This window comes from Ascaphus truei, chromosome 19 (assembly GCF_040206685.1).
Source record: "Ascaphus truei isolate aAscTru1 chromosome 19, aAscTru1.hap1, whole genome shotgun sequence".
In the NCBI taxonomy this organism is placed as follows: Eukaryota; Metazoa; Chordata; class Amphibia; order Anura; family Ascaphidae; genus Ascaphus; species Ascaphus truei.
In genome coordinates, this window is record NC_134501.1 from 40928730 (window position 1) to 40954993 (window position 26264).

Consider the following 26264-nt stretch of genomic DNA (forward strand, 5'->3'; position numbering starts at 1 on the left):
GTATTCTCGGATTAATGATTTGATCATGACCCAGAACACCTGAATCTTTGGACAATTCCACCAGATGTGAGCCATATCTCCTCTTTATCCGCATCCCCTCCAGCACAAATCTGGGGTCCCGGGGAAGATCTGGCCCAACCTACTCGGGGTTAAGTACCATTGAAATAGAATTTTATAGATATTCTCTTTGGTGGTAGTGCATATTGATGTTTTGGAAGCTGCCTCCCAGATATCCTCCCAGTCTTCCCTATCGATCTCTATGCTCAAATCTTCCGCCCATTTGAGCATATAATTGTGTTGGGAACAACCTGCTGTTCTTGCCAGGCCCAGATACACTTCCGAAATCAACCCTTTACAGTAGTATCCTTTCCTGCATAGGCGCTCAAAATTTGTTAATGGTTGAAATGTTAATTCTTTGGAAAGAGTTTGCAGGTAATGCCTGATCTGAAGGAAGCCAAATATTGGCAAATTCACTGTTTGGTGTTTTTTCTCTAATTCCTGAATCGATAGGATCTTTCCGTTTCCTATAAACTGCTCTACTACCATTATCTTTAACTTTTTAAATTCACTGAGTCTCTGTGGGAACAAGCCTGGGGGGAACTCCGGGTTGTTAAATATGGGCGTTAGTTGTGAGGGTGAGGCCGTTAGGTTAAACCTATCTTTATTTTTAGTCCATATTCTCCATGTACAGCAGCGGCAGCTCTTATTCGAGCAAATGCCGCTGGCTGAATGAGGCTGGGAAGCGGGTAGCCGCGGCGCGTGGCAGCGCACTGTGACGTCACGGTCACAAGCGCGCCCGGCTTCCCCGGCTTCCCCAGGCTTCCCCGACACCCCTGGAGTTCAAATCTAGGTAAGCGGGGGTGCGGGAAAGCAGAGGGGCAGAGTAGAAGCCGGGTTCGGGGTGTCTTTGGGGGGGTAATTGCGCGCGATGTGGAGGGGGGGTGCTTGGGGGAAACGCGGCGGCGCGCGTTTCTGACTGGCGGCAGCTGGGGTAGATCCCGGCATGCCGCCTGCATTTACTTTAATAAAGTATGTCGCTACTGTACATTTCATTGCTCCCAGCTTTAATGTTTCTGAGAAGGTCTCCCTACCCCTCTCGGTCCACAGGGTGGCCGGGAGTGAGAGAGGTCTCGCATAGGCAGACTCAATCCCAATCCAACAGCTTGTGGTTGGTTCGTTGTTCCACATTATAACTTTTTTGAGTTGGGCCGCCAAATAATATTTCATGATATCCGGGACTGCCAAGCCTCCGCTTTCCTTTGGTGCTAGCAAGATAGTTCTAGCAACCCTTGGTCTTTTATTTTGCCAAATAAATTCGAAGATTTTGTTTTGCATATTTTTGAGTTCACCTAGTGGGATATCAATGGGGAGAGTCTGGAAGTAATACAGAAGTCTTGGTAGGATGTTCATTTTTACCGTGGCTATTCTTCCTAGCCAAGATATCTGATATCCATTCCAGCTTTGAAGGTCTTTTTTTAGTCTCGCAAATAGGGGTGGGTAATTGTATTGAAATAGTGTTTTGTACTCCCGTGTTATTTGTATTCCTAGGTATTTGATTTTTGTGGAGCTCCACCTATAATTGAAGTTTATTTGCAGTAATTTGGCCTCGGGGTGGGGTAGGGATATATTTAATGCTTCCGACTTATCCATATTAGTTTTGTATCCCGAGATTTTGCTGAATTTGTCTAATTGTGAGTGTAAATTCGGGAGTGAGGTCAAGGGGTTGGCCAGAGTCAGGATAATGTCATCAGCAAAGAGGGATATCTTATAGTTTGTCCCCCCAATTTCAATACCATTTATATTTTTATCCTCTCGATTTGTTGCTGCCAAGGGTTCGATAGAGAGGGCAAATAGAAGCGGAGACAAGGGGCATCCTTGTCGAGTACCATTCTTAATGTTTATAGGGTTTGCGTCTCCTCCTGGGAGCTTCACGACGGCCGTGGGACTTTTGTACAGGGCTCTGACCCCTGTCAGATAGTGGCCCTTAAATCCGAATTTGATTAATGTTTGATCTAAAAAGTCCCATCTGATCCTATCGAATGCTTTTTCCGCATCTAGACTCAGTAGGATGGCCTTCGTGGATGAGAGATGTACATGGTCGATTATGTTAATGATTTTCCTGGTGTTATCTGAGGCCTGCCTGCCGTAAATAAACTCCTACTTCTCCCCCCCGCACCAGACCTACTCAAGGATTGATTATTTTCTGGGTACTAAGGATATCTTCCAGGCAACCTCCCAGTCAGCTATAGGCCTTGACCCTGGAGCTGTGCTCGCCAGATATCTATTAATGCGAACTCTTTCAGTATGTTACGGAATTCCCTAGCATTTTTCTCCGTAGCACGAGGGAGGGGGGTATCTAATGTACTCATCCTGTCCTGGTCGGGATCTACAAGCATATTTAGGTCTCCGGCCAACAACAGTGTAGTTCTAGGCTGGGGAGCTAGGCTGTCACAAAGTTCTCTCAGGAAGTCAGCTTGGGCCTCGTTTGGGGCGTATATATTGACCATAGTAATATCCACCCCGGACAAGGTGCCTTGGAGGATAAGAAATCTGCCTTCCGGATCTGCAGTTTCTTTTTTTAAAGAAAATTTAACATTTTGTTTGAACAAAATAGCTACCCCTCTCTTTTTGGTTGGGCAGGATGCATAGTAGGTCTGCGGGTAATATCTCTGGAAGGTATTGGGGGGGGTTGTCGTGTTAAAGTGAGTTTCCTGTAAAAACAGGATGTCTCCCTTCGTCTTTTTGAGCTCCTGAAGAGCGAGCCTTCTTTTAAGTACTGAGTTTAGTCCTCTGACATTTAGGGATATTAGTTTAAGTGTTGTGTTGTGGGCCATTGTTACCTGGATGGTATTTCAGGGCTTCTGTCAGTCCCTCCACTTTCCCAAGGTGGTGGGCGTCTCTACAGTCATACCTTGTCTTGACCTCTGAGTGGCCTTTTTGTGGAATCTTGGTTTCTGGAGACCATGGTTGTCTGCGTATGTGCTCGTCCCTGCTGGGTGTGAGTGGATAGAAAAACAGGGTTGTGTTCATTTTTATGTGCGACTTTTCTTTTGTATAGAGTACCTGGTGCTGACGAGAGCTATTTCTGCAAGATCGTCCCCTGTGTTCTCTGGGCACGTGGATGGCTGGGGGGGGGATGGGGGGGATGGGGGAGGAGAGGAAAGAGAGGGGGATGAGAAAAGAGTGGAAAAAGAAAAGAAAGTGGGCTGTCCAAGAGCCCAGTTTTAGAGACCCTCATCTCTCTAAGGATGAAGGTAGTAGGCCTATTGCCTCTGGGAGACTTCCCTGAGCGCCGCTCTCTGAGAGCCATCAGGGAGGCCGGAGAGCCCTCCTTCAAAAGGCATTGCAACTAAGCATATTAAATCACATAGAACTTGTTCAACCCTATAACTTCCGGGTCTAACGTTGTGGGACCCTTAACTAATTGCTTTCATAACCTTATGCTTATATGTCATGCTAACCTCTGTTTGGCATAGGGGTAGGGGTGTTCCCCGGCTAGGGGAGGAGGGGGGCAGAAGTGGAGGGGGGGAGGGATATGATCAGGGGGGGGAGGAAAGGAGGCGGGGGAGGAAAGGAGGGGGGGGATAAACTGGGCCGGGGGAGGGAGCACGTGAGGGTAGGAGGGGGGGGGGGTATAGGGGATGGGAAGGGGGGGCGCTGGGAGAGGGGGAGGTCTATACAAGTATCACCCCCTTGGGTACCTTTCCTGGAGCCCTTTTTCTTGTTGGCCTCTATGGTAGAAAGCCTAAGACCTCTTTTGGGATCCCCCTTTCAGAGGCTTCTCGTTTCCTCCCCAGGTGAGCCCACCAACTGTGCCCACCAACATTTGCTAAGGGCACAGGGCGCACCCCGGGAGGAACCGAGCTGTTGTGGGTGAACCCCTTGGCGTAGAGGTGGCTCCAGGTAAGTATTTACAATATTTAGCTAACACTGGATACACACGAGGGAGTTTTTTCATATAGCTTCAGTCCCCATATGTCTATCTTTGGGCTTGCCGTCAGCCTCTGTCTATTTTGGCCGAGTCTTACTCCGCCGAGACCGCCGGACCAGCTCCCGATCCATCACGGCGGGGGGGGGGAGGGGGGGCCGGGCAGGGAGCGAGGGGAGAGGAAAGGGGGAGGGGAGAGAAATGTGGTTCCCCTCTCCCCCAGACAATCATCCCCCCCCTCCCGCACAACCAAAGCCCCCCCCCCGCCCCACCAAACATCATCACCCCCCGTCTACATCGGGTCTTCTGTCCGCCGCTCCCTGCTCTCGTCCTGAGACTCTTTCTCGCATTCCCGGCAGAGGCCAAGAGCGCCGCCACTCCGAAGGAGAGCGACTTCATCTCACAGCAGGTAAGTGGAGATCCACCGGGGGGGTAGACAGGGGAGCTGTTTCTCCCTTTTATCCAGGGGGAGGGAGATCTGGGGGTAATGGAGGGCGCAGTCCCGCCGCCTCCGTCGGGACGGGACAAGTTCTGAGTCTTGATTCTTATTCTTCCCCCACCTGGTTTCGCTGGGTAGCGATTCTCTGGGAAGTTCGCGGTACCTTCTCAGTTGGTCTTTGGTTCTGAGCGCCGTCAGCTTCTTCATGGGCAGATCCTCCACTCGCCTGCGGGATGCCCAGGCCTCTCATAAATCTCGGGATTTCTTCTGGGTAGGATAGAGTGTGGTATTTCCCTCCTGATTGCACAACAATTTTGAATGGGAACCCCCAGCGATATTTTAAGTTGTTTTCTCTCAGTTTCTGCAGGAGGGGTTTTAACTCTCTTCTCCTGTCTACAGTTTTCTTCGAGAGATCACTATAGATTTCGATCCGTGTGTTGCAGAATTGTAAGGCTCCCTTGTCTCTACTGGCTGCTAATAATTTCTCCTTCGTAGAGTAGTAGTGGAATTTAATCAGGACATCTCTGGTCCTCTTGGGGTCAGTAGATTTTGGCCCCGGGGCTCTGTGGGCCCTATCCATCTCCAGTTTATCAGGGGATAAGTCCGGGACTAGGTGGATAAATAGGTCTGTCAGGTAAGTGCGGAGCTGGTCCGTCTCCACGGACTTCGGGACATACCTTATTCTCAGGTTCTGCCTCCGGTCGCGATTTTCTTGATCTTCGGCAATTTCCTTTAATTCCCTTATTTCCCAGTGTAACCGGTTTATTTCGTCCTCTGCGGAGGATTGGGCCTGCTCCAAGGCTTCCACCTTATGGTTCAGAGTGTCCGTTTTAGCAGCCAGGAGGTTCATATCACTCCTTAAGGTGTTGACCGCTTTAGTCAGGTCATCCTGGATTTCTTTCCTCATTCTCGTGAAGAGGTTCTCCAGGTATTCTTTATTAATGTCAATGTTTGCCATTTCTGGCTGCTGTGTTCTACCTGGGTCTTCCCGCGTGCGAGTCAGGCCGCCGTCTTGCGAGTCCTCGCAGCTCCCTGCGGGACGCTGGTTTGGGGTAAAGTAGCTCGCGACTGTTTGCTGGGCTGCTTTTTTGCCCTTGCCGCTCATGCTCTGTATGTTCCCCTGTCTGCTTATGGTCCCCACTTTATTAATTTTATTCCCTTTTATTTAAGGGGGGGGAGGTGTGAGAGTATTGCGGAGCTTCTGGGGTATTTCTGGGGCTGCTGAATAGTTATTTATTTGGCTCAACGCTGTGTTGCTGGGGAGGTAGGGTGTTGTGGCACATTGAGGCTCAGGCAGCAGTTGAAAATTGATGGTTGGGACAAGCAGCTGTATACCCCTTTAAGGGGAGATGGTGCCTCAGTGGAGTGTTGCTTTAAGACCGGGACCGCAACGGGGGAGATGCTGCTGCAGCTCCGGCTTCCCCTCGGGGCCGCGGGAGGCCGCCGCGGGCGCACTTCAGGGGCAGCACGCACAGGGGGGGAATCCCCAAGCCCCGCAGTAAGAGCGGACTCCGCGGGACACTCGGAGCTTAGCCCCGTCGCCTCTCCTATCTCCCGCACGCTCCTCCAGGCGATTCCGCTGACTGTTTCTTGCGAGTCAGGGGGGGACTTCTACCGGGGGTCGGGGCTCACAGGAGGCCTCCCAGAGCGCCGGCAACCCCTCTCCAAATCGGCAGAAAAGATACTTCTTGTGCCCAGCTGGTCTTAGGGGTTCAGGATTGTAGGTTTTGAGGGGGATTTGTTTATTTAGTTGCTATTGTTATAGATTATACGGTGGTGGGGCTCTGGTGCCAATCTCTCAGGCAGCCATTCCCCTTGACGTCACAGGAAGTCTCTGTTCAGTCTTTTTCTAATTGTACTGTCATAAACTTTAACATTTAACATGCTAACTGAGGCCTATAGAGTCTGAGATGTAACTCTTGGTTTTTTTTGCAATTTCTCTGAGCATTGCACGGTCTGACCTTGGGGTGAATTTGCTGGGATGTCCACTCCTGGGAAGATTGGCAACTGTCTTGAATGTTTTCCACTTTTGAATAATCTTTCTCACTGTAGAATGATGGACTTAAATTTTTTGGAAATGGCCGTATAACCCTTCCTAGATTGATGGGCAGCAACAATTGCTTCTCTAAGATCATTGCTGGTGTCTTTCCTCCTTGGCATTGTGTTAACACAGACCTGAATGCTCCAGACCAGCAAACTGCTAAAACTTCGGCTTTTACAAAGGTGGTCACACTTGCTGATGATCAATTAATCAAGGGCATTTGATTAGCAGCACCTGTCTGCTACTTAACATCTTAATTCCTATGGAAGCAGTAAGGGTGTACTTAGTTTTTCACACATAGTTTCTCCATTTTGGCTTTATTTGTGTTAAATAAATCATGACCCATATGTCATGTGTTGTTGTTCATCTGAGGTTGTATTTACCTAATTTTAAGACCTGCTAAGGAACAGAAGATTGTTATTATGTCCTGATATGCAAAACCATGGAATTCAAAGAGGGTGTACTTTCTCTTTCACGACTGTGTGTGTGTGTGTGTGTGTGTGTGTGTGTGTGTGTGTGTGTGTGTGTGTGTGTGTGTGTGTGTGTGTGTGTGTGTGTGTGTGTGTGTGTGTGTGTGTGTATATATATATCAAACACACAAAAAAGTATGTTGCTCAACACTGTATATAAGTAGTTATGTCAGACCCCAATATTGATACTGCCTAATAGGGTACACAAGAAGTATATATACCCAGAAGAATATATAAATATAAAGGGGTAAACTGATGGTGCTAGGGGACAGTGATAAATATAAAAAACCACACATATAAATATAAAAACACACACAAAAACACATAGATAAAAAATATACCTTAAAGCCAAGGGAAAAAAACACAGGGGAGAGAAAAGAAAAAAATTATTCAAACCAACTCATACCCTGATCAGCAAATACAATAATGAATACAAAAATCCTGCAGCATGAAGATATAAAGTAACCATGGTCATAGCACATATAGAGGTGGAGACAAAGTTAAGTACTATAGTACAAAAACATGTGCTAGAGAAAATTGCAGATATGCAGATTGACAGGAACCACGGTAGACAGTATCACCAGACAGCAGAGGGGATTATACTCAGCTGTCGCCAAATTGCGCATGGGTACAGTCCTCTGTGGTGGAGTTATCGCTGTCTTTGAAAAAATTCAAAAAAAGTCCATAGTTACTGTGCTGCAGGGGTCACGCCAGAAAAATCACATAAAGCTGCCAAACGAATACACACACAAGGTATGAGTTGGTTTGAATAATTTTTTTCTTTTCTCTCCCCTGTGTTTATAAATACAACTGCATGCTCATCTGCATGTCTTAGGCAGGTCTGCAACCCCACCTTTCCCCATCATCACCCAGCACACAGCACTTCCACTGCAGCAAGGGATTCTGGGAAATGACATGCAAATGAGCACACAGTGCCACTTTTTGCTTCAAAAACCATTTTTAACATGGTTCCCTATAGGCTTAAGCTTGCTGCATGGTCACAGCTTTGAGCACAGCCAGGGTTAAGGTGCATTGCCAGAAAACCCACCCACAGACAGCTTTTTTTTTTTTTTTTTTTTTTTTTGTAGCCCGGGTGGTGAAAAAAGTGATTCCACCTCAAAAACCGTGCTCGTGGTCAAGTGAGACCAGGTGCGCTCCACATGTGACAACGTCTTCTCCGGAGAGTAGGCCAGTCCGTACCAAGAAACAGTCCTCTCCAGCCGAAGCCTTGGATTCCTGTTGTTACATTGACGTCGTCATCCGAGGAATCCGACGTCCATCCTGTTCCCTCCTAGTGCAGCAGACGCCGCAGGAGGGTCCAAGTCTTTAGGGTGTTCGGCTGACGCCTACTAACCCACCGTGATCTTCTCCCGAGGGATTGGCGGTCACTAGCCAGCACTACAGTCTTTGCTCTCCGAAGAAAGGGGTGACGTTAACCCAACACCAAACAAACAAATTCATGGTGCGAGTGTTCCGGTGCTCTGTGCAATGCAGTGCAGGAGGTGCTCAAACATACAACACAAAAAGGGTGTGCACGAGTGCACGCCTGGCCCTTTGCAAGGCCAGGCGGTGACAAAAATAAATGGCTTGTCCCCTCAGCGGAAGGCAATAAGGGGGGCCAAAGTGCGGGAAAAATAGGGGACGGTGCAAAAAAATCTGTGCAGATCAAGTGCTCGTAAGTGGAGGCCGCCGCCCAAACAGCCATCCACAGTGCAGCAAGTGATGCTCCCCAGGGGTTCCAAGCCTGGGGTGCAAGATTAAAAAGCCCGGGCTACTTTGCATCTGCTGCCTCAGCCCATGACCAGACCAAGTGATGCAACTAGGGCTATCCTTAACAGGACAGACCCTACACTTGATCTTAGCCAAAAGGCCGAGAAGCGATAAAAGGCCGAGAAGCGATAATGACCCTTAATGGGTCTCATCAGTGTGGGGTTGATTAACTGGCTATGCAAAGAAGCTAAAGGATGGGGTTTACCATACTGAGTTAAGTTATGGTGAGTAAAAAAAGCTGTGTGTGCTGTGCACGCGCATAGTAAGTGAAACTTCTTTGACTTTTGTCACAGAAATTGTATTTGTATTGGTGATGTTTTAATTAAAAATCAAAATACAATTTCATTGATAAAATGCAAATACATTTGACTTATAATGCGCGTGCTCGGCACACATCCCCTATATTAGCTATTTGCACTGAGTATGAATATGTGTGTCAGTGTGTGTATGTCAGTGTGTGTGTGTGTATGTGTGTCAGTCAGTGTGTGTGTGTTTGTGTGGGTATGTTTGTCAGTCAGTGTATGTGTAAGTCAGTCAGTAAGTCAGTGTGTGTGTGTGTGTGTCAGTCTGTGTAAGTGAGTCAGTGTATGTGTGTGTCAGTCAGTGTGTCAGTCAGTGTGTGTGTGTATGTGAGTCAGTGTGTGTGTGTGAGTCAGTGTGTGTGTGTGAGTCAGCGTGTGTGTGTGAGTCAGTGTGTGTATGTGAGTCAGTGTGTGTATGTGAGTCAGTGTGTGTATGTGAGTCTGTGTGGGGTCAGTCAGTGTGTGTGTGTGTGGGGGTCAGTCAGGGTGTGTGGGGGGGTCAGCCAGTGTGTGTGTGGGGGTCCGTCAGTGTGTGTGTGGGGGTCCGTCAGTGTATGTGTGGGGGTCCGTCAGTGTGTGTGGGGGGGTCAGTCAGTGTGGTTGTGGGGGTCTGTGTGGGGGTCAGTCAGTGTGTGTGGGGGGGTCCGTCAGTGTGTGTGTGGGGGTCAGTCAGTGTGTGTGTGGGGGTCCGTAAGTGTGTGTGTGGGGGTCAGTCAGTGTGTGTGTGGGGGTCAGTCAGTGTGTGTGTGGGGGTCAGTCAGTGTGTGTGTGGGGGTCTGTGTGGGGGTCAGTCAGTGTGTGTGTGTGGGGGTCAGTCAGTGTGTGTGTGGGGGTCAGTCAGTGTGTGTGGGGGTCCGTCAGTGTGTGTGTGGGGGTCCGTCAGTGTGTGTGTGGGTGTCCGTCAGTGTGTGTGTGGAGGTCCGTCAGTGTGTGTGTGGGGGTCAGTCAGTGTGTGTGTGTGGGGGTCTGTGTGGGGGTCAGTCAGTGTGTGTGTGGGGGTCAGTCAGTGTGTGTGTGGGGGTCTGTGTGGGAGTCAGTCAGTGTGTGTGTGGGGGTCAGTCAGTGTGTGTGGGGGTCAGTCAGTGTGTGTGTGGGGGTCTGTGTGGGGGTCAGTCAGTGTGGTTGTGGGGGTCTGTGTGGGGGTCAGTCAGTCTGTGTGTGGGGGTCCGTTAGTGTGTGTGTGGGGGTCAGTCAGTGTGTGTGTGGGGGTCAGTAAGTGTGTGTGTGGGGGTCAGTCAGTGTGTGTGTGGGGGGGTCAGTCAGTGTGTGTGTGGGGGTCAGTCAGTGTGTGTGTGGGGGGGTCTGTGTGGGAGTCAGTCAGTGTGTGTGTGGGGGTCAGTCAGTGTGTGTGTGTGGGGGTCTGTGTGGGAGTCAGTCAGTGTGTGTGTGGGGGTCTGTGTGGGGGTCAGTCAGTGTGTGTGGGGGTCAGAGTGTGTGTGGGGGTCTGTGTGGGGGTCAGTCAGTGTGTGTGTGGGGGTCAGTCAGTGTGTGTGTGTGGGTCAGTCAGTGTGTGTGGGGGTCAGTCAGTGTGTGTGTGGGGGTCAGTCAGTGTGTGTGTGTTGGGGTCAGTCAGTGTGTGTGTGGGGGTCAGTCAGTGTGTGTGTGGGGGTCTGTGTGGGAGTCAGTCAGTGTGTGTGGAGGTGTGGGGGTCAGTCAGTGTGTGTGGGGGTCAGTCAGTGTGTGTGGGGGTCAGTCAGTGTGTGTGTGTGTGGGGGTTTGGGGGTCAGTCAGTGTGTGTGGGGGTCAGTCAGTGTGTGTGGGGGTCAGTCAGTGTGTGTGGGAGTCAGTCAGTGTGGGGGTGTGGGGGTCATCCAGTGTGTGTGGGGGTCAGTCAGTGTGTGTGGAGGTCAGTCACGGTCTGTGTGGGGGTCAGTCAGTGTGTGTGTGTGTGTCCTGCTGCAGCCAGGGGCGGGGTGTAGAATTGCGCACCACTTCTCCTCCTCCCCTTCTGTGCACACCCCTCCCCCCCACCCCCGCGGGGTACATGCGCCCGGTACGGGCATGAGTGACCGGCCGCGGGCGAGATTACCCGTCACCCTTTCTTCCAGGAGCCGGCGCCGAGCCCCTGTGCCGCGCGTGTGTTGCGCAGTATGTCACTGCTTCCTGCGGGCATAGGGGGCCCGCGAACGCGTGTGGGGGGAACGACGCCGCTGCCAGCCGCTTCTGCGCATGTGTCGCGTCCATCAGCGGTGCCATCACAACTGCGCATGCGCGGCATATGTCACAGGGTGTGGGGCTTGGGGGGGGGGGTGGGGGGTGCGGCGGCGACAGGGGCGGTGTGAGTGGAGCGGCGTCCATTACGTGACGTCACTTCCGTTTCACATTTCGCCCCATATCTATCCAGTTTTATCCCATCAGAGGTGCCACTAAAGAAGTTTCACTTCAAAAAAAGTGACAAAAACCCTCCACAGCAAAGTAAATACAACTGTATGCTCATCTGCATGTCTTCATTAGCTTCTTTGCATAGCCAGTTAATCAACCCCACACTGATGAGATGAGTGTGAGAGTGCGTGTGTGTTCTGGCATGGGAGGAGGTGGTTCCCTTTTCACACCAACGAGCTGCCAACCACCTGGTAGCAGGGCACTCCAGCACCTGGAGGAGCCAGAGCAGGCCCCTGCCTCATGATCACCTACCCCCAGGGAGCTCCAGCAGGACCAGGAAGAGATCAATGGAGCGCCCCCCCACCCCCCCTCCAGCTAAACGGAGGGATGAAGGTCAGGCAGAGATGGCAGAATTGAAGGGCTTGGGAGGAAGATGAGTTTTGGGGGGCTGAGGGTTGTTCTTTGGGTCAGGGGGGTCACGGGAGTATTGATCAGCAGGGGAGATTCATCAGGATCCCCCTTGAGTTTGGTTATTGGGATGACACTGGGGAAAGCAAATGGGAGAAGGGAGGGAAGGGGGAAAAAGGGGGGGAGGAGAGGGAAGGGAAGTAGCAAAGAGGTGGGTGCACCAGAAAAAAAATATTACCAGATGCCAGCAAACAATAAAATAAACAGTGATCCAATACCAGTATACTGCCCGCGCGCATGCCTGCAGCCCAAGCCATTCGTGAACTTGGCTGCAGGAGATTGTAGACGCGTGGTCTGTGCACAAACCAGAACACACCTGAGATACCTGGGAAATATGCAAATTTAAATAGTTTGCATATACTTTGCCCAAATTACCATATTTATCAGGTATCTCAGGTGTGTGCAGTTTTGGGCACAGAAAAATAGTCTCTCTCTTCTCTCCTCTCTCTTCTTTTCTCTCTTCTCTTCTCTCCTCTCTCTTCTTCTCTTTCTCCTCTCTTCTCTCTCTTCTTTTCTCTCTCCAATCTCTCCTTCCCTCCTCTCTTCTTTACTCTCTCCTCTTTCTCCTCCCTCCTCCTTTACTCTCTCCTCTCTCTTCTTCTCTCTGTACTCCTCTTACTCCTCCCTCTTCTCACTTCTCTCTCTCCTCTGCCTTCTTTTCTCTCTCTTCTCTCTCTTCTCTTTCTTCTCTTTCTCCTCTCTCCTATCACTTACTCTCTCTCCTCGCTCCTCTTTTCTCTCTCTCTCTCCTCTCTCATCTCTCTCTCCTGTCTCTCTTTCCTCTCTCTAGGGTTGCCAGACGACTTCTCCAAAAATACTGGACACAATGGTGAAAGGTGCGACGTGCTCGGGGCTCCCGCTCCATGCTGTTTCCTCCTCTCCTTGGCCACAGACTCCTGACACCTCCCCCTGATTGGCTGCATTATCCTGCAGCAACCAATTAGGATTTAAGAAGCTGCCCAGCTGGCTAGCAGTAGCCCTGGTCTCTCCCTGCTCGGGAAAATCCCGAGTCCCTCCAAGCCAGTCAGGTCACTATGTCCAGAGAGGTAATACCGGACACATACATGCCCAGAGAGGTAATACCGGACACATACACGCCCATAGTGGTAATACCGGTATACACATACACGCCCAGAGAGGAAATACCGGTATACACATACACGCCCAGAGAGGTAATACCGGTATATACATACATGTCCAGTATTACCGCTCATTTTTTACTGGACAGTGTCCAAATACAGGACAGTCCAGTTGAATACCGGACACCTGGCAACCCTATTTGCAGGCTGGGGCATTGGTAAGTCAGACGGAAGCTCTGAACGAATGCTGAACGTGAGTTTTATGGGGTCATATCTTTGTAGGGCTAGCACTTTAGGAATGCACCTGTTAGGGGGGACGAAATAGAAAGCTTGAGCTGGTGAATATACAAATATTCGGATGTTGTTTCCGGGATATTGGTGTTGGTGTTGTTTGTTAAGTTACAAAAGAAAGGGGACAAAAAAAATAAGGATGGGAACGTAAAATAGGTGTCAATGACTTTTGACAATTGCCCCCAGGCCTTCATGATACTAATGAGTTTATTGCGTGAGAAGTTCTCACACCTATGCCCAGATTTGTTGAAATATCTGGATACGGTTTGGTTTTCCTGGTGGAGGAACGATGAGGAGTTTTAGACAGAAGAGGGTGGTCCACAAGCTGCAGCAACGCCCCCCCGTAGAACCACCACCCCCTATAGCACCACCACCCCCGCAGTCACTGCCCCCTGCAACACCACCACAGCCACCGCCCCCCCTGTAGCACTGCCACCCCCTCATTGCACCGCCAGCCTCCGCAGCAACGGACCTCCTTCAGCCCCCAGCCCCCCCCCCAGCAACGCCACCCACGCAACAGCCGTCCCCTTGCAGCCACCAGCACACCGCCCCCCCCTCCCTCCCTGCAGCCACCGGCCTGATCTGTATTGGGGCCTTGGGGGTGTATTTTATATACAGTATGTACTAGCTTTTGTGCCCAGCTTCGCCCGGGGAATGTAATATTAAATACATTGGCCGATGATTGTGATGGTCTAAGGGCGATTCAGCAAACACTAGAGGAAGATGTTAACGTTGATGAAAATTTTAAGTCATTTATCCTGGAGGGGATTAATCATATTCTCACACACAACTATTTCAATTATGATGGAGAATATTTCCTCCAGACATGCGGCACCGCGATGGGCACCAGGTTTGCAACTAGCTACACTAATTTGTTCATGGCCATGTGGGACCCCATTTTAAAGTCTATTTTACCTAATCATCCACAGATAGTTTATAAACGAGCTATGAATTTAAAATCCAAGTTGGCGCCCAGTTGCCCCCTTAGTGGGGCCAGACAACAAAACACAACGTGGTTAGCCAGCTTAAAAGGCTATATCACATGTGGGAAGGGTATAGGGTGCTCATTCAGTCTCAAATGTAACCACTTTCAGTCCAATGTGACGGGCGGCAGGTATGACATAAATACATTTATAAATTGTAGAAGCAAATTTTGTGTATACCTGCTGGAATGTCCCTGCGGACTGCAGTATGTGGGGAGAACAGGGAGAGCATTACAACGTAGACTGGCAGAGCACATATACAATATTAAAAGGGGTTTGGAGACACACAGTGTCTCCAACCACTTCAAAATAAAACATAATCAGAAGCCGGATGGACTTATCTGTAGGGGAATAGATTGCCCTAAAGCCAATTGGGAGACCTTTTGGATTTATACCTTGAAGACTCTGTCACCCAATGGCTTAAATATAGATTTTGATTTGGTCTAAATTTTAATAGATTAATCAATGATTCCATCTTCATTTATTGATTAATTGTTCGTTAAGAGAAACTGTAATATATAATTGGACTGTTGGAACATAGCCACTAAATCCGAGGGTTAATTAACTCTAGTGGCAGTGTTTTAACACTCAATACAGGTGTATTTTATTGCAGGCAATTTATTGTAATGGTTTTAACATGAGGGTTATACTGCTCCTTATGGTATAAATACAACTGATGTTTGAGCACTCCCCCACACCACTGATGAAGTGACGGTTCTAGCGTCACGAAACGCGTTTGGGGAAGGAGGAGTTGAGGTCTCCGTTTGGCAGGGAGGGTCGTGGTGGCGCCATTGTGTGACGTCATCCAGTTGCGCGGAGAGTAGTGCTGGTATTGAGACTGCGAGCAGTGAGAGGGCTTGCAGCTCAGTGCACGAGGCTCAACACCCGATACAAGCTGCGGACGGCACATTGTCAGCTGTTTTACAGCAGCAAAGTTTATGTGATTAAGCTCTTGACTGTTTTTTATTCATATTAAATGTTCTAGCGGTCTGCACCATTATCTCCTATTGTCATTTAATTCCTGGGGATCCACGAAGAATACTTTCGGGTATTAAGCTGTGACGAACCAGTAGATGAGGCTGACTGAGGACTGACTACCTGTGGGATTCGTGAAGTATAGGAGAATACGTGGACCAAAGAACAGATTCTCTCAATTGAACATACAGTAACATCATCATTCTTGTAAGTTGACACCTTTTTTGTCTTTGGAATAGAAACCTGGTGCTCGTTACTGCGCAATGGTCTGTTTCCCCTTATCTGTCCATCTATAGGAGGATCATCGGGGTGCCAGCCAGCAGCAGATTCTTTCACGTCATTTTCACTTGAACCATCAAGAGAACTATCAAAGCTATATGGACATTTCTTTGGACTTGGGTAAACTGCAATTGTAAGCGCCGGGGTTTATATTGTATTTCCATTGTATTTTGTATGCGAATATGTGAGTTAATTTGCTAGGTAGAAACCCCACGGCAGCTCCACCAATCACACACAGAGTTTGGCCATATTCAATCACATATTATTTCACTTGTGGTAATCACCTTTTTAATGGTCACAGCGCTGAGTTATAGGGTTTATTAGTTAGCCACTCTAATCCATCGATACTTCTCAGGCATTTTAAATTAAAATTTGCTGTTTTCTCTTATTTTGTGATTTTTTTGTTTACGTATTTTTTCAAGTAAAATATTGTAGGCCCTAAAATGGTTCGTAGGCCCGAGGCACTGTGCCTAGTCGGCCTAATGTATAAAGCGGCCCTGCTTACAGTGTCAAGGTCTATAGACTCCCCCTTCACATATATACACTGACCTCAACACACACACCTCAAAACACATTCACACACACTCATACACTGACCTCAACAGACAAATAAACACACATACACTAACCTCAGCAACCAAATGCATACATACTCCCCATAACACACAGTCATACATATACAGTACAGGCAGTCCACGGTTATCCAACGGAATCCGTTCTGGAAGTAGTGTTGGATAGTGAAACCGTTGTAAAGTGAGTCCATGTTAATCAGTGGTGGTGAGCGTTGGATAACTGTAACGCGTAGCTCACCACAAACGAAGTGCGACCACGGTTCTGAGGCAGGGAATTGAGTAACACTGACCCACAGCCACGCGGGCGCGCCTAGAATGTAGAGTAGTTGTTCAGGCCAGGTCAGGATTGGAGATGTGAGATTAGTGAGGTAATTGCCGGATTCAGGAGAGGAGAGTTGCGGATTGTCGAGGTGCGTAGCCAGATTCAGGATAGGAGACTGGAGAATGGTCAACACAAGCCGTATCAGGAGTAGAGAGAAGCGGAGTCCAAGTAACTAGCAGGGTTCAGGCAACAAAGGGTTAATCAGGCAGGCAAGGTATCAGGAACAGAATGCAGCAAGGCACGGCGTCACACTGACTATGCTCAGCAAAGGTAAGCTGCAAGTGAAGGGTATATAAAGGAGGAGGCCCAATAGCCAGCAGGGGTGGAAACAGGAAGTGGAACCTAATAGGCTGCTGGTGCACACAGGCGTGCCCTATGATGCAGCCTGATCAGGTAGGAGGTTGCTTGCAGCCCGCGCGTCACAGAGGTCAGAGGCAGGGCTTAGAGCGTGTGATACTCCCACGCCGGTTCTGCGAGACGTCAGAGCGGGAGCGGAACCTGGAGCGCGTGTCACTGCCACGCTGGGACTGTTGATCAACAGAGCGGTGGCGGTGCTTACCGCGCGCGTCTGTGGGGAGGCTGGATGAGCACCCGCGTCATACAACCAGGCGAGGGGCGGGGCCAGGGTCCGCAGATGCCGGAACAGACTGCGCAAGGTCCATGTGTGCGTCGCAGGACCAGAGGAATGCGCATCTAGTGTGTCTGTCACCAGAGGACCAGTGAGGCGAGGAGACATTCCTTGGCCGCCAAGATGGCGAATCCTCACAATAACACATTCAGGCGTTGGATAACGCATTCCTGCATCGAAAAACGGCCCGTAGGGTTGCATTGTAAAGTTTTGGATATGTCATTCGTTGTAAAGTGAAACATTGGAGAACGAGGACTACCTGTACATTAATCTTTTAATTTATTTATACAATATTTTACCAGGAAAAATACCTTGAGCATTATCGTTCGTTTTAAAGTTTGTCCTGGGCACAGAGGAAAGGTGACAACATCACAAGTTACAGTTACAATCCTGGGGAACAGTCAAAGTCTTGCTAGAACGTATGATACGGATTTGAGGAACTCGGGTAAATTGTTCTAGAAGTTGGGTGATCGGTACGAGAAGGAAGAGTGACCCGATACTTTATTGAACCATGGCACTATAAGCAGGTTTCTGGAAGCGGATATAAGGAGTTAAGTGCTGTGTACACTGGCGACACACTTTATTCGAGCTTGGCTAGTCCCACGAATTCGGGTATACCCGGGTGTATTGAGGTTTGTGACTGTTTTCTGCCCGAGTGCATTGAGGTATTTTCCAAGCAGGGATTGAAGCATTTTATTCCCACTGGCTGCAATAATGCACAGTATATATATATATACTGCATTACAATTCATGAATTTATGCCATCTGGTAGACACGCGAAGCATTGCAGCCTATTAAATCCTAATCATTATCATTTAACAGATCAGCCGCCCATCAGCCAGGCATGAACCCAGGCTGGGAAGGCAAATGCAACGGGGCTTGTCAGAGGTGAGGAGTGGCGCATTCCAGGTATCTGCCAGGTACATACCGGGTATTTGCTCGAATAAAGTGTGTCGGTGCAGTACATTAGGGGGTGAGAAGTTGGGTAACTTGTCCAGTATGTGAAGGTGAGACCGGAAAGATGTACGTTGTGCCTGGACTCGAGGGATAGTCAACCTCGTCCAATTAACATGTCACAAGTGTAGGGGTTGTGTAAGTTACAGAATACGACAAAACGACATATTGCGCTGTAAAAAATGACAAAAACACACACACTTACACTCATATATACACACACTGAGCTCTGCACACAAATATACACACACTCATACACACACAATGACCTCAGCAGTCAGTACACACATACACACACTCATACACATACAGAACATTAACCACAGAAATTTACACATTCCTCCGCGTCGCCCCTTTGTGAGACCTCTTCAGGAGAAGATCTGCTCTGATTGGGCAGTAGGATTGCGTGGTGGGAGGGGCAGTCGGTAGTGTGACTCATCAGCTGACTTCTCCCCCCTCTCTCCTCCCTATGCTATTGCTGGGGAAAGAACTCCCACTTGCAAAGAAACCCCACTCACCGGGACGAAGTTTATAGGAGACAATCCCACAAGAAACAGGACCCCTTCTCTCCTGGTATTGCCCCATCTCTCTCCTATTGCCCCCTCACCTGGGTGATCCACTCCCTGCCAGCCATTCCCCCCACTTAAGGAGTCACATGATGTTGGTGCCGCCTGCCTCAGGAAGTGAACTGACAAAGCGTCCCGCGGCAGAGCTGGGAGCGTGGGCGAAACCACGGGAAGGAGATCTGCCTTGACGTTTGGTAGAACCACACAGCATTTGGGACATGGGCCGGCCTGCTGTGAACTACCAGTCTTTGAGAGTCTCCCGGTCATTTCTGGGAGAGTCTACCACAGCTATATAACAGGGCACTTTCAAAATGGCTGCTGTCATGTTCCATAACTCATTGGCCCCACTAAATAGTAGGATATGTTCCTGAAACGAATAAAACTATCCCTTGTGAGCACATTCACATGTCTCCAACAGGTCTGCAGCCCTGCCTTTCCCCATTATCTCTTAGCATACAGTGCTTCCACTGCAGCCAGGGATTCTGGGAAATTACATGCAAATGAGCAGTGTCACCTTTCGCTTCTTATCCATTTTAACATGGGACCCCTATAAGCTTATGCATGTCACATTACACAGCTTTTCAGCACAGCCTGGGTTACAGAAGTGCAGAACCAGTAACCTACTCATGGACAGCTAATTCATTTTTTGGGTCTCATCAGTGTGAGGCTGGTTATACTGGCTTTGCAATGCGAAGCTGGGATAGGTTTCAAACACACCTAAAATAAGTTATGGTGGGTAAAAAAGTGACAACAATCCCCCCCCCCCCCCCCCCCTGTGCAGTGTTGTTCCTGAAACAAATGTCATTCTTTCGTGGCAACATCTGCAGTAGAGGTGTACAAACTCATCGAAATACAGCTCAAGAAAGCTTCCCGGGCGTTTTGCTATTTTGCCACATTTTTGCGCGTGTATTTTCACGAAAATATTGCCACTTTCGCCAAACATTCGTAAATTAAAAAAAACAGGAAATACCCCGTGTCACGGGCATATCAGGGTCACCCGCTGATTTGGGAGGGGGGGGGGGAGATATTTCCAGTGTTTTTCGCCAACATTTTTCGCCGAGTTCGCAACCTTGGCCCGAACCTTTCACAGGCGGCGAGTTTGCAGCCAATGTGGGGCTGTGTCTCTCTGGGGACGGGATGTAACGGGACACAAACAAGGTGTGGGCCCTGTCAAACCGTGGTCACGAGAAGCCTGACTTTCTTACCATGGAAACCACAACACACACGCAAACATTGAAAACACCTGGTTGCAACGATTATAGTGATTTTGTTACCAAAACATCGGCCTTCATGGCAACGGTTGTACATCCCGTGTGTATTAACCTCTTCCCTGCCTGCAAAACATTGTGGATCCGGGACACTCAGCGATTAACCCCAAAAGCTTTGATTAACCCCTACGGTGCCAAAAGGCTCATTATAAGTCTTTGATTATTGAATAGAAAACCAATTTTTTTTAATGCATTTGTAAGTTAGAACGGGAGAACACGGAGCCGTAAAAAGAAAACAATGAGAGAACTTTATTGCAGAGGGAGGATTTTCCGTAGGTATATATATACTGTGTGAAGAAAGAGAAGAGGCACTTTTTCTTTTTTCCCCATATATATATACACATATACAGAGAGAGTGTGAGAGCGTGTGTGAGAGCGTGTGTGAGAGAGAGAGTGTGAGAGAGAGAGAGTGTGTGAGAGAGTGTGTGAGAGAGTGTGGTGAGAGAGTGTCCGAGAGAGTGTGTGTCCGAGAGAGAGTGTGTGTCCGAGAGAGTGAGAGTCTGTGCCCGAGAGAGTGAGTCTGTGCCCGAGAGAGAGTGTGTGAGAGTCTGTGCCCGAGAGAGAGAGAGAGAGAGAGAGAGATATTTTAATACATTATCATTGGTGTTTCAGAAGAGGGTCAGTTAATAATATACAAACGAGTTACTGGTCACTGTACAGTTTAAAGCATTGTTAATATGACATTGCGAGAATTGCAGCAGGTCACCCACTTTGTTATAATACACTGGGTTGTATGTATGTAGAAAGTTCAGGAAATGGACATATCCCCATAAAAGCAGCAGAACACGGTGACAACTTCTTTTTTATAGGTTTGAAGCAGGGGGTCTCCGGAGCTGAACTGCGTTCATTTCAGTTTCGAGATCCCCCTGCTTCCCCCCTACCTCCGTAAAGGGTGCCGGTAGCAGCAGCTCCAGCTAGGCTGTGTGGGGCTATCGAAATGGTGGCTTAAATGTCCCGCGTCACGCAGGCCAATAGTAAGCTGTGACGTTATCCCTTGCGGCTTCCCATTGGCCCGTATGACTGGATATTTAAACCGGTGGAGCTGCTACCGGCGCCCCCTACGGAGGTAAGTATCTCTGGGAGCAGGGGGTCCCCGGAGCTGGAATCATTGGGGTTCGGCTCCAGAGACCCCCTGCTTTCCATCGGGGGGGACATTTAATAGGTGCAGAGGCTCCATTAAAATGGTGCTACGAGTTATTTTGAATGTGCGGCAAAGTACCACGTTTCTTGATGTAGACCTAACCTATGTTCATGTGGTGAAGAACGTAGTGTTTAACTAGGACCATACAATTAGCTATCAGGATACAAGGGGCAGAACGTGCGTTCCGCTTGTAATTAAAGTCCCCGTGCTGTAACAGAGCGGATGTAGGCCTGGGTGCGTCTTCGGGAAATGGAAATGACCCCAGATCTGCCGGAGATACTCCAATGAAATCCGTGGAACATCTGACATTTGATCCGGAGATTAGCAGACATAATCATTGTTAACAGAGAGATAACCCCCTTTAAAATGGGTTAAAGCAGGGGTGCTCAACTCCAGTTCTCAAGCCCCCCCAACAGGCCAGGTTTTCAAGATATCCCTGCTTCAGTACAGATGGCTCAACCAGTCCCTGCTTCAGCACAGGTGGCTCAATCAGAGGCTTAGTCTTCAACTGAGCCTCTGGTTGAGCCACCTGTGCTAAAGCTGGAATATCCGGAAAACCTGACCTGTTGGGGGGGGGGGCTTGAGGACTAGAGTTGCACACCCGTGGGTTAAAGCATGCACATTCTTAATTTGCATAGGATAAAACAGGTACATAAATGTCACTTCGTGATATACTGCATGCAGACAGTATGCAAGATACAGTGTTACAGATACAAGTTAGGCCTGGGACATAGTGATTTTATGCGGGCGGAGGTGCGCTGAGGCTCAGGGGAAGCGGTGCTTTCCCTGGCCTTACACAGCGCTCCGTCCGTGGGCGTGTCGGGGGCGGGCCAGTGACGTCACGGAGCTGGTTCGCCCTCATTGGGCGAACCACTCACGTGACCGGCCCTGCGCTCCGGCGAGCGCCAAATTTGAAACCTCCGTGAGACACACGCTTCCCCAAGCGTGTGGACGCGTGCGCGAGCCCCTGCTAAAGCCGCTCTCATTGCGGCTGCAGGGGCTCAGTGCCGAGCAGCAGCGCACCTCGGCACGGGTCAGTGCATAAGCGCTGACCATGCCCGAGGCCTTAGAATTCAACAGGAGAGAGGGAATGAAATCCCCTGGGAGATTGCTAGATCAGGGAACACATGACATGGATGACAGCGGCTTATACACGTATCATTTGTATTGTAACTGTGTTGTCTGTTTTGTTCTTATAACACGTAGCTTGCAACAACTTGCAATCCGTAGTCCCAGTGGCTTCAGAAAGCAGTGGCACAGTGTTTGATTTGCAAACAAGAGGAAAATCTCTTAAACGTGGCTCATATGTTAGAAAGATTTCTATATTGACACTTCATTAAAACCTATTTACTAAAGTATCCCGGCTGTATAACGGGAGCAAACCTGCGTCAAATTAATCTGAGATACAACGGCCAAATTCTTTTGATTTAAAGAGGCAATCCCAAAAAAAATTTCAATAATGTTTTGTTTTAGATTTTAATAAACACCGTCTTTGATTAGCTTTATTAAAAACGAATTACTTACGCTGCCGACCGATTGGTTCTCCCGATCAGCAAAATTCTGCTTCCCAGGGTTCACTAAATGGCTGCCTTTCCGTTTCAATCAATCCTTCAGTCAGTGTAACTCAGCAGCTACAATGTATTCTTATATTACTACGGTAACATTATCTATTGTTACAGTTTGCAGCTCAAACTGCTGGGAACATTGGTAACAGATTATCACAAACAGGAAAGTGTGACAAAGATCTTGCACTGCTGGGGAGGTGGGCTAAACCTGCTTTAGAAATCAATGGATGCTCAGTATAGTAAAACTCATTACAAATAGCATTGAGTTGTATTAAAAAATAACAAAAGGTAGTAAGTTTTATCTAATACTGCAGAACTAATTTATTTAAATGTTAAAAACCAAACACGTAGGCTATTGCTTGGATTGCTCCTTTATAAAAGACGGGGCTGTTTCCAAGACTCGCTCCCTGCTGTCTAACCATAAATATTGTACAGCATTCTCTAACATACGATGCAGGAAGATGTCCTCAAATCTGAACATGTTTAGGATTTGTCTTTTTCGTTTTTATTTCAGGCACGGTACAACTGCTTTCGTTTTGAACCCCTTTAACCACGGATCAAATCCCTTTTTTCTTTCCATAGAAGACCATCAGAATGGTAAGTGTGTAAAAAAGCTTACAGTGCACTGCATTTGTCAGGAAAAAATGAGTTTATCTGTAGATTTTTATCCCTGTCATATATTACCTACTGCTAATATAGTATATCTTTATAGCTATAGGGAGGACTTATCCACAAGGCTCCACTCAGTGACCTAACTCAAGGGTGCGCAAGCCCCCTGAACAGGCCAGGTTTTCAGGATATCCCAGGTTCAGCACAGATCACTCAATCAGTCCCTGCTTCAGCACAGGTGGCTCAATCAGAGGCTCAGTCGACTGACTGAGCCACCTGTGCTGGAACAGAGACTGATTGAGCCACCTGTGCAGAAGCTTGCCTGAAAACCTGACCTGTTGATCTAAACCTGATCTAACATCACATTAAGAATATCTTCAAAGGACAATGACGCCGCGTTAAGTTTTCTCCCGTAAGGATCCGCACGGTGACGGCCGTTAGTTATCACGACATGCAGATTATATGCAAATGATGCTTCTTATCATCGCATTGCATATCTATTCAAGTCTATTAAGGTTAATGGGGGAATTTAACATGCGCTGAGTTAGGTGATAGGGAAACATGGACCAGTCCTGTTTCGGGGTCTGGATGGGAGTAATGTCAACATCACGTGATTGGAAGATAGCACAACATCATGCAACAACGCCGTGACGTCAGCCCTAGGCTTAGGAGATGTAGAACGGACGTTGCCTTTGCATATAATTAGCCGCGAGGGCGCGCCTTAACCTCCGGGAATGCAACGGCCGTTCCTGTTCTAGGTTACGTCCTGTTATGAGCTCGGACGTAACAGCACTTAGTGGACCGGGTCCTAAATATGCTGATAGGATGGAATAGGGTTTTTGTTCCCTTCTGCGTCTACACTTCTTCAGGACAACCCAGCTACGTTGCGTGACACTTATTAGAAGAACAGAGACCCCCGACCCAGTCATTATACAATGAGCCAGTTATATTCTTCTTAATGTAGTTGTAGTTAGAAAGACACACGAAAAGAGATCCATATCTCAGTCTTCCCGCTGTAGAATGAGGGCAAAAAAAAACAGCACAAGGACGATCAGAGGCAAAAAATCCCAAAAGATAATGGCATTTTTTTTGTTTTTGCATTGCTCGATCCTGTGCTGCTATTTTCCGCCCCATTTGTTCACATTTGGAGACAATAATACATCCCTCCCCCCCAAAGAATTTGAGGACCCTTAGGTTAAAGGCATACTGGTTAACATGAATTTGATCTCTGGATTACAATACAATGTTGTTAAGGATTTAGGTCAAGCTGTATGTGCAACAGTGTCGGATAGAACAGAATACTTACAGACCCTGATTCAATGTGCTGTGCCTCCGAGGGCAGGAGAAGAGGCCGACTCATTTCAAATGAATGGCACTACATCAGGGGTGGCCATCTCAAGTCCTCAAGGGCCATCAACAGGTCACATTTTAAGGTTATCCCTGCTTCAGCACAGGTGGCTCAATCTGAGCCACCTGTGCTGAAGCAGGGATATCCTTAAAATGTGACCTGTTGATGACCCTCTAGGACTGGAGTTGGCCAATCCTGGAATAAAGTCTTCTCCAGCTCATGGGAGAGGCTCCACAGCATATGGAATATAGGCCAACATCGCTTAAAGGTGCAGTCCCACTTAGCACCCCCCTCACCCCCCCAAAAAATGTAAACAACTTAGCAAATGTAGTTAACGCCCTTTTTGAATTAATATATATATTTTTGTTTTTAGAGCTCAAAGTAGCACTCCCTCCCCCCGCCCCCCATCCTAATTTATTTTTTACCCGCCCCCATTCTTAACCATGTTATTTGAAGGTCCAGGGACCGTCCGGTTTCCAAGATACTTAGTGCTGAAGATACTGGGTTTACATCTCCCTCCAGGGGAAACAAAATGGCTGCCAAATATCAGGCTAATAGAAAGCTGCAACACCAGCGGTTGCGGCTTCCTGTTGTTAAATCCGGTGCTAGGAGGGACTGCAGCATTAACTCCGTAGTTGCCACGATGCTCTGGCAGCTAAGAGGTTAATGGCATCTCTGCGGGAAGGACCAACGCCGTCTGTTCCTTGTTGTTTTTTATTCCCGGGCCGGCGCTGGCTCCCCCGAGTGTCTTATTTCTTCACCTTGGCGTCGTAAGTGCCGGCGTGTTTGTATGCTCCGACGTATCCCGTGTTCTCCACCACGGTTTCTCTGCCACTCTTCCCTTTGCCTTTCCCGCTGTCATCGAAGCGCTCCTTGTGCGACCCGGTGTATTTCGTGGTGTCCGTTAGACGCTCCACGGCACCAGTTGCTGCGGCTTTCTGCAGAGGGAAGGGGGTGTAGTCAATACAAACGGAGTACCGATCCACGACACAACTACAGGTGCGAAACGCACGGCGGTAACTGCAATGAATGTACGTGTAGGTGGAACTATAGGTAAGCATTTATGGTGTTGTATAGATAGATACATGCAGGTGTTTGGGTATATACTGTATAACTGTGATAGGGCTGTGATAGTTGGGTTTTGTATGTTTGCTTATATATGTGTGTGTGTGTGTGTGTGTGTGTGTGTGTGTGTGTGTGTGTGTGTGTGTGTGTGTGTGTGTGTGTGTGTGTGTGTGTGTGTGTGTGTATATAAGAAAGGTATACAGGGATATACCAAATGAGTAAACATGGGAAGAATGTTGATCCAGGGAATAATCTGATTGCCAATACTGGGGTCAGGGAGGAATTTATTTTTCCCCTTATGAGATATCATTGGATAATATGTCACTGGGGTTTGTTTGCCTTCCTCTGGATCAAAATACTGTAAGTACGGATATAGGATAAGTATCTGTTGTCTAATTTAGCATAGGTTGAACATGATGGACGTATGTCTTTTTTCAACCTCATGTATCTATGCACTGTATGTATAGGCAAGCATGTACAGTATGGTGTGTGTATAATATATACAAGCAGTCCTCGTTTTACAACGCTTCGCTTTACAACGAATGGCTTATCCAACGCTATGCAATGCATACCTATATTCATTTTTACAACGCCAAAATGGCTTATACAACGCTCTTACGACGCTTTGCAACGTTGTGTATGTGTGTATATATATATACACATTCACATAAACAACGTTGCAAAGCGTCGTAAGAGCATATATATATATAATATTATACTATATAATATTATACTATATAATATATTATTTATTATGTTATATTATATATATAATACAGTATATACACTATATAATTTATGTGTGTGCTGCATATCTTATTGCCTGCATAAAATATTTGGTGTATTTTTGTGTTAAAAATGCCTTCAGGAACGGAACCT

At 48.1% G+C, this 26264-nt stretch overlaps 2 protein-coding genes across 5 annotated transcripts in view; one reads left to right on the forward strand and one right to left on the reverse strand.

The window, feature by feature from the left end:
• RBL2 (RB transcriptional corepressor like 2) overlaps positions 1-26264 on the forward strand; it is a 162006-nt gene that overhangs the window by 116095 nt on the left and 19647 nt on the right. Inside the window, exons 23-25 of one of the 4 annotated variants that reach the window (XR_012789211.1) lie at positions 12531-12576; positions 15079-15467; positions 22878-22960. The gene's annotated coding sequence lies outside the window, so the exon portion shown is untranslated. Of the gene's footprint in view, positions 1-12530; positions 15468-22877; positions 22994-26264 lie in introns of those variants that run through there. The other 3 variants (XR_012789210.1, XR_012789212.1, XR_012789213.1) reach the window with 3 other exon arrangements.
• The window catches only part of TPPP3 (tubulin polymerization promoting protein family member 3), a 37240-nt gene continuing 30862 nt past the window's right edge, over positions 19887-26264 (reverse strand). Inside the window, exon 4 of the mRNA XM_075577159.1 lies at positions 19887-25258. Within this exon, the coding sequence (XP_075433274.1) occupies positions 25070-25258 (189 nt within the window). The 3' untranslated portion in view covers positions 19887-25069. The remainder of the gene's footprint in view (positions 25259-26264) is intronic.